Source organism: Anopheles marshallii, chromosome 2, assembly GCF_943734725.1.
Source record: "Anopheles marshallii chromosome 2, idAnoMarsDA_429_01, whole genome shotgun sequence".
NCBI classification, from domain to species: domain Eukaryota; kingdom Metazoa; phylum Arthropoda; class Insecta; order Diptera; family Culicidae; genus Anopheles; species Anopheles marshallii.
In genome coordinates, this window is record NC_071326.1 from 67,819,831 (window position 1) to 67,836,595 (window position 16,765).

General features: G+C 44.8%; 3 protein-coding genes across 3 annotated transcripts; 1 reads left to right on the forward strand and 2 right to left on the reverse strand.

Moving 5' to 3' along the window:
- Positions 1 to 5,015: 5,015 nt before the first annotated feature.
- Positions 5,016 to 11,884, forward strand: LOC128707721 (kinetochore-associated protein 1). The gene is made up of 10 exons (XM_053802679.1): positions 5,016 to 5,111; positions 5,177 to 5,412; positions 5,486 to 5,881; positions 5,961 to 6,151; positions 6,233 to 6,678; positions 6,736 to 7,953; positions 8,048 to 9,215; positions 9,285 to 10,294; positions 10,370 to 11,647; positions 11,729 to 11,884. The coding sequence occupies exons 1-10, from the start codon at positions 5,016 to 5,018 to the stop codon at positions 11,882 to 11,884; spliced, it is 6,195 nt and encodes a 2,064-aa protein (XP_053658654.1).
- Positions 11,885 to 12,037: 153 nt separating this feature from the next.
- LOC128708942 (uncharacterized) lies at positions 12,038 to 13,578 on the reverse strand. Its single transcript, XM_053803923.1, has 3 exons — positions 13,549 to 13,578; positions 12,379 to 13,476; positions 12,038 to 12,202 (listed from the first exon to the last, which is right to left on the reverse strand). The coding sequence occupies exons 1-3, from the start codon at positions 13,576 to 13,578 to the stop codon at positions 12,038 to 12,040; spliced, it is 1,293 nt and encodes a 430-aa protein (XP_053659898.1).
- Positions 13,579 to 14,975: 1,397 nt separating this feature from the next.
- LOC128718440 (integrator complex subunit 6-like) lies at positions 14,976 to 16,757 on the reverse strand. The gene has a single exon (XM_053812064.1). The coding sequence runs from the start codon at positions 16,755 to 16,757 to the stop codon at positions 14,976 to 14,978; it is 1,782 nt and encodes a 593-aa protein (XP_053668039.1).
- Between the last annotated feature and the right edge of the window lie 8 nt (positions 16,758 to 16,765).

Genomic DNA, 16,765 nt, shown 5'->3' on the forward strand with positions numbered 1-16,765 from the left:
AGTACGTTAGTGATAAATGCCAGACAGGAGATTGAGTCATGATAAATAACAGTGTATCTCGTATAAATTTTAACTTGTACTACATTTTTTCCGGAACTCAACGATAATCATCGATGACTCAAATTATTAAAAAATATCGACAAAGAATTTTGACAATCTTTAATAACATTAGACTTAGTATTTTCATGAGGAATTATGATTTGCTGTTGAAGAACAGTTTAGACGACTTAATCCATGTCATGAAACACTTTAATACAGGGTTTGGCGATAGATAGGAAGTTGCGTGCCAAACTTGTTGAATCGCGCAAGCGAATAAGATAAACGATGTAATTGGTAGTGAATCGCGTAACTCAAATTCCCTTCATAATATCGTTTATATTTAGTATTCAGTTCACAATGTTAGTTGATAGTTTTACATTTATTTCGACAATTAGAGTAAACTTTTACCGAAATTAAAGTTTAAAATATAAAAATTAAACGTTTTGTATTGTGTTTCACTTTCAATCTCACCGTTTATCTTATTCGCTTAAGTGATTCAGTAAGTTAGCCTCGTCATATCCTACCGATTGTAAAACCCTGTATCAATCCATTATGAACGTATATATCAAACTGCAAATTAAAAAAAAACCATACCTGTACTAAAACCTGGCGCAAGCTAAAACTACAAATTAATAAATACTATCATTCAAAATCTATTCTACAAACCTATCAACCCACTCCGTCCTTACATCATCGTAAACTTGCCAAAAAACGCCCCTTTCATTCATGAAAAAAGAAATAGAAGAAAACAAAAACCGGTATCACGCACGGCAAGGCGCGATATTTACAATGTGAAGAAGACAAAAACGATTTCGAAAAAGTTTTGCACGCGACCGGCAAATGACACCCGGCCAAGCATCAACCTTAGACACTGGGTGCGCATGAGGCTAGCTGCAAGTGGTCCGATATCAGGCATTTATTGGGCTGGCTTGCGGTGGGGTAGATGGTGTGGCGTTTTTTTTTCGCGAAAAGTTTCACATATTTTGTGTGCTGTAATTTGTTTGTTTATAACTCGTCACCACACATCATGCCCGGGCTGTGGTCGTCAAGGACGGGCCACGAACAACCAACAAATAAACCGGATTGAAGTGGATAGGACTGAAGAACGGGACACACACAAACTAGGGGTTTGGGGAGAAAGTCACAATTCACGAAACAACACTAATTATTGTGAAAAGAGCGGGCAAAATCAATAACATCAGCAAACTATCAGTTTGTAATTTTAACTGTTATGAAAGAAAATAAATTAATGTCCATAATGACGTTTCGTTGATCATTTTTGATTCATTTCTTTGTTTCTCTCTCTCTCTCTCTCTCTCTCTCTCTCTCTCTCTCTATCTCTCTCTCTCTCTCTCTCTCTCTCTCGCACTCGATTATGTCGATATTAATTAGAATATCCACCAAAAACTTGTAATGAATTCATAAAAAAAGGTTTCCAAATGGTACACTAAAAACCTGCTAAATATGAAATTTCACCCTTTTTTTCTCTGTCTTCTCCGCGATTTCAATAATCGTTAAACCATCCGATCAAAACCCACAACGCGTAAAATTGCACATCCGCCAAATGTGACCTATTTCCAAGCCCTGCGGCAAAGCTCCATCCCGTGCCGTAGGATGGTTTACATTTTGCTCTATCCTTCATTTAAAACATGCTAATAACCGTTTTTTTATGTAAGCTTCTGCCACCGTTTCGCCAAAACCTTTCGCGGGTCAGACATTTAAACCTCTGCCGGCGTATCGCGGAACAGATGCTGACGAACAGATGTATTTAACGATTTGCAATCCGTCGATATTTTACGACCCTTTTACCAAGGACGACAGTGGTGGCGGGAATAAAAAGTGACGAAAAAAAAGGCAACCTGACCAATCGTACGTCGATGGTGTTCTGTAATAAAACCCTCCCATGACTTGTTTTTCGTATCCTCATGCAGATTACGTGTTGATTCCGTACGATATAATGAAAATTTAGCAATTGATAAATGAGTGATGAAACATAACACCACATTAACTCTAATGCATACGGATAAATAAAAGCATTTATATTGGTTGAATAAAAGATTAATTTTGATAAGTAATAGTTTATCTTACCTTACAATTATTTCCCGTCAAACAATCATCAATTTCAAAGCTGCAATATCGTGTCTCTAAAGCAGCTTGTACACATTATGTTCGCACTGTTTAGCACTAATTGTTAAATCAATTAACAAACACTTATCCTTGCTCCTTATTATTAATTACTATAAACACTAAGCATAATTAATTAATGTTAAAATTGGCCAATTTAAAAAAATCTATAAGTCTGAACAACGTTGAGGGCCACGTCATGCTTTCTCTATAACTAATTAGCTACTCGACGATCATCAAACTCGATCAAGCATCTGGCAACGGTGAGCTTCAATTACTGCTGGATAACGATTGACGCACGTAAAAACAAGCACGCTAAGCAGCAAATAAAAAGACTGCAGAATCTTTCTGTTGGCGGGAAACTGTAGCATCGCTTCAAAACGATCTGGTAGTGGAAAGGAAACTAAAACATCGGGTACGTAACGCAAATAGTCGCAACGCAGCAGAGAAGAAAAGGAGATCAAGCACGTTACGGAATGGTGGAAAACCCAAGAAGGAGAGCGAGAGGGAGATAAAAAAAAAGAACGTCAACAAAATCACCAGAAAACAGACGTCCCAAAGGTCCGTCCCATGTTATTTATAAATAAAGTACTGCACGGTGCCAACGCCACCATCCGATCTCAGCCTAGCGATCACGGTACGGCGGTCGCTGACTTTTCACCGTTTCGATGACGAGTTTTCCTGCCGAAGCGACATGCGTGCAGCTCTTTGTTCTAACGGGGCGAAAGGGCCACGGCTCAACACGAGTGGACGGGTACTAATGTGATCGAAATCGTATTTTAAACGTGATCGTGGATTGCGTGGTTTGCAGTAGAAAACTGATTGGCGATTCAGCGACTAAAAACGATTAATACGCTCTTAGTAAGCAAAAGCCACCAATGAGCCGCGTCCGAGACACAGTTGTAAATTTAATTTAACAAAACTGTCGTTCGAAAAAAAAAGACTATAGAAATTTACACACTTTTCCTAAAATACTCCTTCAGCTTCTCTCATCTCTTTTCTCAAAAAGAAAATCCAACTTACTGCAAGAAAGAAAATACAATTCATTGGATGGTAAATCAACCTGCCCTACTGCTAGTAAACTATCTCATCATTGCGGCTGCTACAACTACTAGGAAAATTTCCATCACAACTGTTACCGCTTTCAACTAGCCAAACGATTAAAAAAAACCTGTTCCACCCTAAACGGCCCATAAACACACCGTCACAGCAAACTGTATCAACAAGCTACAAACAGCAACAAAACCGCACACGGTACACTCGACGCATTTTATGCACTACCAGCCGATCTCGCCCGCCCGAGCACCACGTCACATACACTGTTTTACCTCCCGGGCCAACCGTGAAACCTTTACGCAGTATCAAATTCACCAAACCGCGGGACGCGAAAAGTGTTGCAGGCAAAAACAAAAAATATATATATGTAGTGCAGCGAATGCACGCTGCAGTTCGCACACAAACACACGACACCACACGCACGCACTTCTCGCGGTAGGCCAACTTTCTTTCGGGTACGGAACGGCTGACACCTTCACTGTGCACAGAGCATCACGCACCGATACGCGGGGATAACCGAGAGGACGATCCGAATTCGCCAAAGTCACACCAATAACTGAACGGTTGGACCTGCACGAACCCTGAGCAAACCTCCGCGGGTAACGCACCACGACCGTTCACTATCGTGTCGTTGGGCTAATGCGTGAGTGAACGCGTATGCGAAGCAGGGTTTGTTGGGTGGGAATGTGAAAATCGTTGTCAAACCGGTGACCACCAATTTTGTCTCTGGAGGAATCTGCATTATGCTAATAACATGGTGTGTCTATTTAATAGCTTGAAATCGGCCAATAAACAAGAAGTGGAGCCACTACCGAAATGCACTAGGTATTACTTACCTGACCTCTTTACTTACCTAGTGCATGCGAGTGCAGCAGTTATGAAAACGTACATATTAAGACTCCAAATTAACGGATAATTCATTTATAATGTTGTTCATCTGATGATGCATTAAGGAGAATGATCATTTCCTGTTAACGTTATGGTAAATATATTTTGTAAGTTTTGCACACACAGTAAAACAAAATTATAAAAGGGTATGATTGCAGCACAGATTAACCCTGCAATTGATTCACCGAAGTGAATCAAGAAAAACTTCGTGCCTTGGAGTGTTCGGGGGAACGATTTTTTTTTTTATTTGATTGCTTTTTTCACCGGTAGTAAACCACGACCGGCAAGATGTGCAATTGTTGGGTGGAATGCCACGTGGGACAAAATGAGGGTAAGTGAAGGGTAAAGGAAACGTTCAAATCCGAACGTGCCATGTGCGTGCTCGGGTTGCTATCGGTTAGTTCATTCATACCGTATGCCGGACCCATTCATAGCAAGAACTGTGAAGAGTAGTGGAAGTATCTTTGCAGATGCATTTATGCATCCTTTGCAACTGTTGAACAGAACAAAATGGGTGGTGAAATGGGATTCAGGAATAAAATAAAGCATACACATTTTAATTACAGTCTGAAGAGAAAACCTCGTTTCCGAACTTTCATTACATCACGAACTTTTCTAAACATGAAAGGCACTTACAAATACATGTAGGTGACAAAATACACCGATAAATAACTAAATAATAAACTTTAAAATAATTACAAGAATTTTTTTAATTTGTCATCCGCGCGACTACTCACAGCAGTGATCGCTTTTCATAGCAATTCAAAAATCGGTTTGAGGAACGAACTGTCAAAAAATCAAACTCAAAATTAGCGGTTCTTTCATTGTTTACCGCGTTCACCAACGCCGAACGACATTCTGCATTTCTACGTGAAGCATTGTTTTTCTGTGCGTTTTTTTCAGCAAATATGTGGTCCTGCGTAGAACCCGTTTCATCAATCGACGAATCGATTGTGGGAGTGTTTTGTACGAGTGGGTTATTGCGAATCTCCAGTCAGGAAACGGTAATACGAAGCAGCATCCTTCTTGTTTGGCGCCTTGTGTACAAGTAGTTCGCTTCTCTCGACAGGTCCTGAAAACGCCTACTATACATGGAATCCTGCAAAACAACCGTTTGATTATATCGATCGATCATGCGTTGATATTGTACGAAGATGAAAAACGCTGCAACCAAGGCAATTTTGTTAACGCGTGTTCTCCGGTAGAAGTGATCGCTGTTTCAGCGAGTGGAAATATTGTCGTATGTGGTTTATCCAATGGCACCGTTATTGTGCTACACATATCGGGAACTATTGTGCTTACACTGTCGGTATCTCCATATTCTTTTTGCGTCGCCATAAAAATATAACTAAGGCAGTGTTTGTATGATGTATTGCAGGGAATTGCAGAGTCCCGATGGAAGGGGAGGAATCACCTTCGCCGGCATATTCGACGAAGGGAATGGGCGGTTCTTGCTACACACGACAAGGGGATCACTTCACAGGCTCATCCTGGATGAAACAAAAATTATCGAATCTATTGCTACTGGCCAGCAGGAACTAGAGAATTCACAGTACACACATTACGAAATGTTGATTGAAAAGTTGTTTAAAGATCAGATCACATGCTTTATTCCGATTCGGCAATACTGTCAAGGTAAAGAGACCATCGTGCCGCTTATTGCAGCCGCAAACAAACATTCCATCTACTTCTACCGTGAGGAGAACTTTGAAACGGTCCCACTAAAGCCGGAATACAATGGAGTGAAGAAAATGTTTACACTCATGAACTGCAAGTAAGTATGCATACTTTTCAGATAACTGTTTTTTTCTGGGTAAAGAGATTAACATTTGATTGTGTGTTAAATTTTGTAGGTACGCGTTGACTAACAGTGGTCAGCTGTTTGAATTATGTCCTCTGACGAAGCTGATGTCAGAGTTACCGTGCATGTTTCGCATCGAAGAACTCGTAATACTTGAGGCTACTGGTGAAATTATCGAATTGCTCATAACAACCAAGCCAGACACCAACGGGAAGATCCTGATGAAGATCGTTAGCTTTCCGTGTAAGTATTCGCCAACATCTATGTGTTGTAACTGTTTAACCAGCCATTCATGCCATTCATCCATTGTATATACCTAACCAGCGATGGAAGTTCGGCAGGAAATGGAAATGTCCGAACACACATGGTTGGTGCAACAGCCGAAAAATTTTGCCAACATCTATTACATCGCTGGCCTAACGCACAGTGAGCCGATTGTGCAGGAGTTCGAGCTGAAGATACTGTCTGAAACGGACCCATCGCTGCGACTGGTCAAGTTGATCAAAATCGGACGACTGGATGAGGCCGAAGAGTTCGCGAAACAGTTCGAGCTAGACGTACAGCTGGTGCATCAGGCACGGGCAAAGCAATTGCTCGATGGTCTCAGCACATCACCCAACGCCGAAGAGCTGTTTTGTAAGCTGTTGAAGGTTTTGGCTGACGTAAATGATCCACAGTTTCTTACCTCTATTCGTGATACAAGCATTGCTGATAGGAACATGAAGAAACGCTATTTCCAGTTTCTACTCACCAAAGTATCCGCCGCCCAGGTAATGCTTAAATAACCGTAAGGAATCGGATAGTTTTACAATGATTTTTCTTTCTAGAACGTTGAAATGGGATCGGTGATCGATATCAACGAACGGCTGCTGCGCATGGAAACGCTCAAGCTGATCGATCCGTACGAAATTGACCAGGATTGGCAGCAATTTGTGTATCACGACAATTTACTGCAGTTGTGCACCGAACTGTTCCAAAAGGACATGGACGCGGCGTGCTTGATTTGGTCACGCCACATCGCTTGTATTTTGCCACAGCTCGATGATGCCAAAGTGGCCGTCCTGTTGCGTGCCATACCGAAGGAAACGTCTCCGTTGCATGTTGTGCAGTGGTTGCTTCATTTCGTTGGACCCATCCTGCACCATCAACCCCAGCTAATGCTTCTGCTGGTGCAGTTTATCGTAACGCGCACCAAATCCTTCCAAAAGCTCGCTGGTTGGCCCATGATCGGTTTGACGTTTATCGAGGATGTGATCAAGTTGCTGCAGGAGGTTAAGTTCCCACTGATCGATCTGCGACTGCAGTACGACAGCAACATGGAAGAGTTGCATCGCATGGCAACTGCCTTACGCGATCTCGTCATACTAAAGCAGCAGTTCAATCTGCAGGCGAGCCTCGATTGTTACATGCAGGAGGATGTCAACAGTACCGCATTCCGCTTGCTACAAATTACACCACTAAATCTGCTCGCTCGTATTGTTACCGAGTTTCTGTACAAGTTTTTTATCGGCCAGGAACATCTGCTGTTTGATCAGATCGTGCGCTACGTGAAATTTCTAACCGTTAACCAGCACAACAGCTTCTGGGATCAGCGATGCGTTGCGCTGGTAGAGCTGCTGTACGATGAGCAGCAACAGCTGGAAACGGTGATGACGATATTGCGAGCCGCTCCGGTACCGTGGGCTCCAGCCGTTGCTTCCCTTATGCGCTACTCGTCTAGCGATCTACCGATCGCAACCGAAATCACTAACGAGCGGAACACGCAGATCATCAAGTGTCTGAAGGTGAAGTATGGCTGGAGTCTAAAGGCGATATTCAATACCCGGCTATTGGTACAGCGTGTGCTGAAGCTACACCATCCGGAGATGCTGGCCGATATTCATGCAATTGTAAAAACCGATCCCAAATTGGCCTTCACGACGGATGTGAGCGTAATTGTGAAGATGGCTGAATATGGCGAAGTGATTGCCGCTGCACAGTATCTTGATGCTTTGGAGAACAAACGTCGCGATGATTGCTGTCGAAGCAGCATTTCGATGATGATAGTAAGTTGTGCCATGTTTCATTACCTAACATTTTACTTAACATAAGAAATTCACCACTTATTAGTAATATATTAAAAACACTTCTTATCCTTAGCGTATGATCGATAGAGGACAAATTTCAACTGACACTACGAATGCGTATCTCGAGGCGCTGCAAATGCTGAAGCGACGTGCCAACGCCGACCAGCAAACGGCCATCCAGCAGATCGTTAATATTGTCCAGCTACGTACCGAGTTTGAATTGTCCGCGTCTTGCCACAGCTATAGCAATCAAATCGAGCGCACCGCTCTACTTCTTGCCGGTATTAGAAGTATTTTTGGCAAGCTTCAACACAATCGGGATCAGTTCCTCGATTTGTTACTCGGGGCAATGAGAAGGCTTTCCTCACTGTTAGGCATCAAGTTGCTCGACTCACTGTACGAAGTTATGGTTCTGCTGAAAAACGTGCATCTCAGCTGCCTTCTTGCGGGACAGCTTGCCGAAATGACTAACCTGCGACAACCGGGTGCATTTAGTTCGGTGCATCGAATCGTTTCATTGCTGCTCGTTCAACACGTGCAAAGTATGCATTCGAGCGATTGTTATGCTTGGATAGAAGATCCACTCACATTTCCTGTTTGTCGCGAGCTACTCTATCAAACCACAACCGACTGTCCAAATGAAGTCACTGTACGGTTGGAGCTGTTGCGCTGGATCCAACTCGGCGCTCGATACTACCCGGTTGGTATTGAGGATGAGTTCAGCAGACGTACGACCATTCCCGAAACCGTGTTCGATGCAATGTACGAGCAGCTGGCGGATGATGGCATGCCCAAACAGAATGGCATCAACGGAACGACACTTCCAAAGGATGTTAAGCGTGAATCGCTTTCGACGTTCGATGTGGTGAACGATGATTTTGATCAGGTTAGTGTGCCAAAGAACCGTCAGGTACAGGAGCAAGAAACGATCGTCACATGCGTAGGGCTTGCGCTACAAATGGTACTGTTGCGCGTAAAAGGTGACACACGAACGAGTGGCACGTTCACACACCTTCTGTCCCTAATGGGTCCAATGGATGAGGTGGCCATTTCGTCTGCCTTTCAGACCACCCTTGATGGGTTGATTCGTATCAAACAATACCCGCCGGTTATCGGAATAGTGCATCAGCTACGATCCTATCAATCAACGTTAGGACTACTGATTCCGATCCCGTACGCAGAAAACGTTTCGCGCAAGACGATCAAGTACATGCTCTCGCAAAAGGAACCCAACTTTAGCGGTAGGTATAGATGTAACTATAGAACCACGCGCCATTTAACTAATACGACGTGTCCAATCCGTTTTCTAGGTGCCATCATGACACTATTCACGTGCGAAAACCGTGATGCCTGTTTGGAGTATTTGCGCACAAACCTTACTAATGAATCGCAGCGAATTGCGCTCCATACTATGCTCGAGTTTTATTACTTCACCATCGGGCAGGAAGCGAAGGCGGTGGAGGAGCGTAACCAACGGCTTCGGTACACGCTATTCTACGAGCTGTGCAAGCTAGATTCATCGCTGAAGGCCAAGAAATCGTTCATCTTCCACTCGCAGTCCGACCTGATGAAGGAACTGAAGCATAAGGTGATCAATGTGGAACTGCTGCGCAAGTTAAGCGACGCTTTCAGCTGGGACTACCAGCAGATGCTCGTGTCGCAGGTGATCACTTTGCTGAGCCAGCAGGAACTTTCATTCGCTGTCCGCACGGATGCATACGGTCAGGAGCAGATCGTCATTAACGAAACGGCAGATGCGATGCTGGCGCAGTTGCAACCGTATTTGGCGGAGATTGACAACGAGGTGCTGCTCTGCACCAAGCTGAACAAGTACATGGAGCAGGCGAACGGGTACTTTTACGAACAGTTCTTCTGCATCTTCGAGATACTCTCGCAGTACGGCGAAACGAAGGATGACATTCAGAAGTGGCAAAACATACTTACCTTCATGAGGAATCAGCTGACCGGGCGACGCCGACAACGTCCGGGGCAAACCGAACTGGAGGCTTGGATGCGCTTGCATTCGGATGGAGATATGCTGCCGGAAATTGCCAAATATAGGTACCCATTCATGCTCATCCTGCGCCAACCGCTGAAGGTTCTGCTGAAGGAAGACATTACGATCGAAAACTACCACAAACTGTTGATATTGGTGTCGATGAAAGCGTCGGCGGAGGGTTTAGATTGCCGAGAGATGAACGACTACTTCTGCAGATCGGCCGTCATCAATTCGATCAACGAGTACAAGATTCAGAACAGGGAAAAAACCCAACATTCCGAATGGCACCGACAGTCGAAGAACAAGGCGTTCTTGCAGTCCGTAAGTTGTGTGGACGATAGAAATTCTACTTAGGATTCCATTGTTTAATTTTGTTTCTTTCCGTGTTCGCTTCAGATACTTCGCATCGTGAACAGTGTGTGCGATTTGTCCACCAAACTGTACATCCTGTACTACATCACCTGCAATGCGCTCGATGGGGACGATCAGGTGAATGCGGCGTACGCTTGCTATCAGTTCGCACGCACGCACGAATCTAGCCTGATCGGCATCCCCGAGGCAAAGGATAAGATCGAAAAGATCTATCGCAAATATCCGGTGCTGAAAACGCAACAGCTGCTACAGCAGAACGGCGTCACCGACGAGAAGCAGTTCCAGCTGGTGAAGAACCCGCAGGAGCTGATCCAGGCACTGTACACCGAATCGTGCTTCCAGAAGGTGAAGGTGAACGAACTGGCAACCATCATCGGTCAACTGCACGATTTGGACGTGGAAGCAATACAGATGGGCCTGCTGCAGAAATGGCTCACTATGTTTGGTGGGTCGGGTATGGAAGCCGTTGCTGACGCGTTCAACAACGGTAGCGGAATGCTCGAGGAAACACTCTACGATGATCATAACGTTTCGGACGCGAGCCAGGAAGATGAATCGAACGGGCATGAGAGTATGGCGCGTGCTTACTACATACTCAGCAGCTGGCAGCGATCCAAGAGTGTTGAGTTTCTCGTTGCGGAACTCAACTCCAGCTTGGACGCATCGCACGGTGCTTCCGATGTGAACAAACAGTTACAGATTTATCAGTGCTTCAGCAAACTCGTCGACGATAACTGTACGTCGTACCGCGAATTCTTCACCCAGAAGCGTTACGTTGCTCTAAAGTGTGTCCATCTGTTGAAGGCGCTCGGTATGCATACGATCTCTGTCGCTCGGTTCGAAGAGGCCGACAAGATGGCATTGCTCAAAATGCTCTGGCAATCGCACGCCACCAATCCGAAAGGACTGGAGGTGCTGGCACTGATCTGCATCGGGTACGACATATACGTACCTCAGATTTGGAATGGCATTCTGAAGCAGATGGCTCGATTGGGGTTGGTGGGCAATTTGCGTGCCCTGATTGACACCGTCACTGCCCACCGGCAGCTGTTTGGGCTCGAAGGCTACCGAATGGCTTGGGAGCTGTTAATCAAGGAACCGTTCCGCAGTGCCAACCGGGAACAGTCACTGACCGAGGATGCACTACTCGCACGCTCGCTAGTGTTGCTCCAAAAGTGTCCCATTTCGTTCCGCTTGAATCTAATCGAAATTGCAGACGTTTGTGTGAACGTGAATCGAACCAACATGGCTGCGGTATTGCTTGGATTCTCCGACGAAGAACAAAGAGAAGCGCTCAAGAAGGTAAGATCGGTTAGGATGGAGAGTTTTGTACGGCGTGTGATGCGTTAATATCTAATCGTGTATTCTATTTCCTTCATCCAGTTAATTGCTACCATCGCTGTGCCAAATTTGCACGATCAAATACGCGAACTGGAGGAATTTGGACTGGCTACGACGATCACGAAAGCAGTCTGTCGGGAATTGATTGATTCGCCTGAATCGTCTCCTTCAGCTGAGAAAAAATGGCGTACGAACTAAACAACACATTCATTTGCAATCGTTGGACATATAACAGACTTTTTTAATAAATTAACATTAACAATACCTGCTAGAATGAAATCTTACACACGGGCGTATTGTTATCGCATGTCCTCACCCGTAGTAGGACAGTCCGGTATTCCGAATACTCCGTTAAATTCTATCACTTTTAGCCTCGTCGAACGCTACCGCTAACGTCGGCATCATCCGCTTCAGTTTGTCCATTTCTCGCCTATAAACACCGTGACAGTGGCTGACCCGAAGCCAGCGCAATGCGGGGAACCGTTTGACCAGTATCAGAAGGTGAGTCTCCTCCAGCTGTGTGTGTGTATAGAGAGTGGAAAACGAAAAACGTACATTAGAAAAGAATCTCCTCATTATTTTACTAGACATACGGTGTCTTGCAGGGTTTGTCAAATATAATATGCTAAGATAATAAATTCAAATTACTATCTTTCACTTTCTTTCAATTGTTGATACTAAGGATTACGTACCCGCCGGTAATAGGCAAGAACCATCCGCTCTACGCTGTACGTTGGCGTGAGCTGCTGCATCTCCGGGTAAACCTTCACATTCATCAACGTTAACGATCGCATCCGATGGAAAGCCATCAGTCCTTCGATGCCCTCGAGGTAGGTACCGGGGAGTTCTGCCGAGCCAAGCTCCAACGTTCGCAGCGCTGGTAAGTGCACGCTTTGTAAATTCACGCGACACGCCACAATGCGCAACCGGTTGAGTCGGGTTAGGTTCGCGATGTGCTTTAGCTCGATCGTACCTTCGGCCACCTCAAGCGACAGCTCAACCAACTGCGTCAGTGCGTTCGCTATGGTGTGCAGTACGTAGCTGTCGACAAACTTCACACGCAGCTCCAGCCGCTGCAGGTGATTCAGACGCTTGAAGAATGCAATGCTAATGTTTCGCTCACTCTTCGTCATACCTTTCTGGCGCCGATCGATCGCAAGCTCGCGCAAATTGTTCGGTTTGAGGTTGTAGAAAAAGTAGCTCTCCTTCGAGTCGAACACGATGCTAAGCGCCTTTAACTGGTGGATGAAATGTAGCAGAAAATCGAGATGTTCCTCAGACAGCACGTGTAGATGAAGGCGCGAAAGTTTGGGCGCCACTAGGCACAGGTCCTGCACGCCACTGCACTCCAGGTTTAGCGTATGCAGCTGGTCCATTTGTATCGTGAGCGGTTTGCGCGGATGTTCCGTACGGCAACAGCCCATCAGATGGAACGTTTGTACGGTGCGAAGGTTTATAAACTGTGCTTCGCATAACGCGACCCAGCGCGGATCGTTCGGAAACACCAGCTGCAGCTTCACGTTGGACGGTGATGGGACGATTGTCGGTAGCAAGCGTAACCCTTTGAAGGCATCCCCGTTGATGGCGTTGTCCAGTTTGAGTGTCAAATTTGGGTAACCTCTTTGGATGGGATGTTTGTGCAGCACAAGCGTACGTTGTCCATCGATCAGGAGCGTTACATTGCGGGCAATGAATCGTTGCGATAGCAGGACAGTGTTCCATCGTCGACACACTAGCGTCAGATTGCGGCGCGTCCGATAATCGAGATGATCGAATATCTCTTCCAAAATCTAAAACATACAAAACTTGCACCGTTTGAGTGTGTATTCCGGTATTGGAACCGTACACTATTTCAAACTTACCTCATTGGGCATATGGTTAAAGTTTGCCATCGCGAACGCCCCCAACCCGGACTGTAACCTCGTATTGTAACAGCAAATCCCTTTTTTGACGAAACAACCAATTAACCCACTGTGTACACACAGCCACAATCAACCTTTCCTGCGAGATGTATCACATGATAGTAACGACCGTACCCGGGGCCACCGCAATACTGTCAATCGGACGTACATTTTTTTAACGTCCCATTGCAAGCATGAACCTTTTTTCCACCCTGTTTTGATCTTATTATCGGCAAGCATCTTTTACGCCGGTTCACTTTATCAGGTGCAATTCAGCGTACGCAACGCAACCAATACGATAAGGGTTTGGGACGTTTCATATTTCCTGCTTAGGGGCAATCACAACAATCGGATCTGCTGACTAACAAGCGTTTTGTTTATGTTTATGCGTGTGTTGGGCGGAGCGCAAACGAGGGTGACGGGAAGTTGAGTCCGTTGCACACTTGGGCGGAACTAGTGCAAGCTCGAACAAATTGTAATGACATATCGTAAAACAGAGGTGCTTAGAACTTCATGGAACATCAAGATATTAACAAAAGGGTTCGTTATTCGAACGACATCATGCACAGTAAACACCAACTCATTTTTTAGAACCAAAACAACAAATGACAGCGAGTGTAATTCTGACCTTAGCCAACCAAACGTGCACAGTTTTGCGTAGTTCATAGAGAAATGCTTAGTTTTCTTTGTTATAAAGGATAACAAATGTTAGTTATCCTTCGTCTCAATGCTGGAATCGATAAATGTTATTTCTAGCGCCTACAAAACCGGATGTCAGGCTTCACACTAGAATGTAAGCGGATCGCTTTCAAAACCCATTCATCAATAAAATTAAATTCATCCAAAAATCCAATCCATTTGTTTCTTGATCGGTAGATTACTCACCCTAATAAAATTTTATTTTTCGAATTCTTTGCACGACGTTTTCACGCCGCAACTAAGCAAGAAGATACATGTGAGATCTTGAGCGCATGTTTGAATTTGCTCACACATTCAACGCTGAAATAATGATGACATAGCTCAGCTTAATGTAGAAGTAGATGAGTAACGTAGCAGTAATGTAGCAGTAGATGAGGATGTTAAAAGAAGGAAACGAATTTTTATCTCGTTGAGCAAGTAACATGTTCGATATTAAACTATAAATGATGAGTCCAATGATGAGCAACCTCTGCTCTTTTTAATCACCTATAGATTGGTTTAGGTGTCCCTTTTGCTTGCGACGAATATAAGACAACTCTCTGCATTGGCCGGACAAGCGGGTCCCCACGCCATCATTCCTGTGTGTACCATGTGTTCAATTTTAAGTAACTGTCAATATGCTACTCTTAAAACCAAAAACAGCAATAAACATGGATTGTATCGCGGCAAAACCAATATTTACCTTCCCTCTAAAGTAATTTCATTCTCTTTGCTGTGAGCTTTTGAGATTGCTCCCGAGTATAGCGAGCTGCTGGTGAGAATTGGATGTTCTCGGTGTTATCACTGACCGTAAGGGTCCGCAGCATGGTCATATTCTGCTGGGTTGCAGTGTATTGTTGCATCACTGCTATAGGCACCGAGTGTTTTAAGGAATTCATGCAGTATGACATATTCTCCGGGCAGTAGAAGGCATTCCTCATACGATTTAACATATCGAGCAGATCCTTGCGATCGATGGCGTAAAGTTTGCGGTAGTCGGGTGATAAGGTCGATCGTTCGATGGTCGGCACGACGATAGTCTTTGCCGTGCATTGGGTATCCTTTTTTCGCAGTTTTAGTAACGGATGTTCTTCGATTAGTGGCGTAGTTTCTTGTTGCTTTGCAGTGGGGTTGCCCTGTTGCTTCGACACGTAATCGCACATTCGCATACGACTCAATTTTGCAGCTTCTCGCATGCGGCAAAAACTGTCCAATAGGTGCTTATTGTAATGATTTGCACATTCCATCCGAAGTACCATTTCCAGCACGGTGCTTTCCACTATACCGCTCAGTGCTTTGCTTAAGTAGTACCGGTAGTACGATGGTATCATGGATATGTAATTTTGCAAAGCGTTAATGAATTGTACGTTTCTCGCGTTGAAGTTAGGAAAGTTTTCCGTCATCAAGCGATGCAGCTCGGGATAGTTGTACGTTGAAATGTAGAAATATAATGTTCCACATTCTCGTTTAATGTAGCCAAAGGGCTGCTCCTTTCGATGCGTGGTCGACATGATCACCACCGGCCATACCTTGCCTGGGTCCGTTGTCGGTAACTTGTCTGTACTCGTGCGTGTCTCCACACAGTATTTGTCGACTGGGAAATTCGCCATCCATACCGGTTCGTCACTAGACTCGGGCAGTATGCGCATCACCGGAAAAGCATCACGAGGTGGTAGCTCATTTTGTACGTCATCTGGCCAGTAGGATTCCGGGACAGGCCACAACCCTTTCCATGTTTCACCACAGTTCAACAGGGCATATTTCGTTGGTTCAAGTTTGTAGATGTTTGTTTCAGCAGCGCTTTTGAACAGGATAGTTTCATGGATGAAGCTGATCATCAGCATAACCTTTAAATTTTTCGCTAGCCTTGATATGCTCCGATACCAACTTCCCTTTGATTTGATCGGCATACACCATCCACCCATTGCGAGGGACATTTTTTTAATGTACGGTGGACTTTTTGTACTTCCCAGGACCAATGCAAACAATCGCTGATCCCATCGAAACGGTTCCTTCGTCAGTTGCGAGCCAACCACGTTTGGGGATAGCGGCAAAAAGGTAGTATCGGATATCTTCGGAAAATCGTGATAGTTCGTGATGAGCACAAAGAAGCAGAACATGGCGGTGGATGGACATCTTCCGTAGCCGTACGTATCCCCGCCAAATACCATGCGCTCCTGATTGAGCATCTCAAACAAATTGCCTAGCGCATTGCGTTCCGACGTACTTCCAGTGCATTCAAGTGTTTTTACTGCATTCATAAACTGATCCATACTTGCGTCCCAGCTCACTTTCATGTGATTCGGCGGTGTGTCGTATGTTAGCAGCATGTAACGATCAGACATGACGTTCTCATCCTTACAACGAAGCTGTACGAACGTTTCTACCGTCTGTTTGGCAATATCTATGTACGAATTGCGCACCCCATTCATCATCGTCGTTTGCAGCATCGATGGGGTGTTATTCAATAGAAAGATTATCGCCGTCGTCATTGTGCGGT

What these genes read in the sequence shown, in the direction of transcription:
- LOC128707721 (XM_053802679.1), top strand. Translation starts at nt 5,016, where the DNA reads ATGTGGTCCTGCGTAGAACCCGTTTCATCAATCGACGAATCGATTGTG. An exon ending in GAAGATCGTTAGCTTTCCGT is followed by an intron (nt 6,152 to 6,232) that starts GTAAGTATTCGC and finishes ATACCTAACCAG; the next exon opens with CGATGGAAGTTCGGCAGGAA. An exon ending in AAAGAGAAGCGCTCAAGAAG is followed by an intron (nt 11,648 to 11,728) that starts GTAAGATCGGTT and finishes TCCTTCATCCAG; the next exon opens with TTAATTGCTACCATCGCTGT.
- LOC128708942 (XM_053803923.1), bottom strand. Translation starts at nt 13,578, where the DNA reads ATGGCAAACTTTAACCATATGCCCAATGAG. An exon ending in TTAACCATATGCCCAATGAG is followed by an intron (nt 13,477 to 13,548) that starts GTAAGTTTGAAA and finishes TGTATGTTTTAG; the next exon opens with ATTTTGGAAGAGATATTCGA. An exon ending in TTCTTGCCTATTACCGGCGG is followed by an intron (nt 12,203 to 12,378) that starts GTACGTAATCCT and finishes ACACACACACAG; the next exon opens with CTGGAGGAGACTCACCTTCT.
- LOC128718440 (XM_053812064.1), bottom strand. Translation starts at nt 16,757, where the DNA reads ATGACGACGGCGATAATCTTTCTATTGAATAACACCCCATCGATGCTG.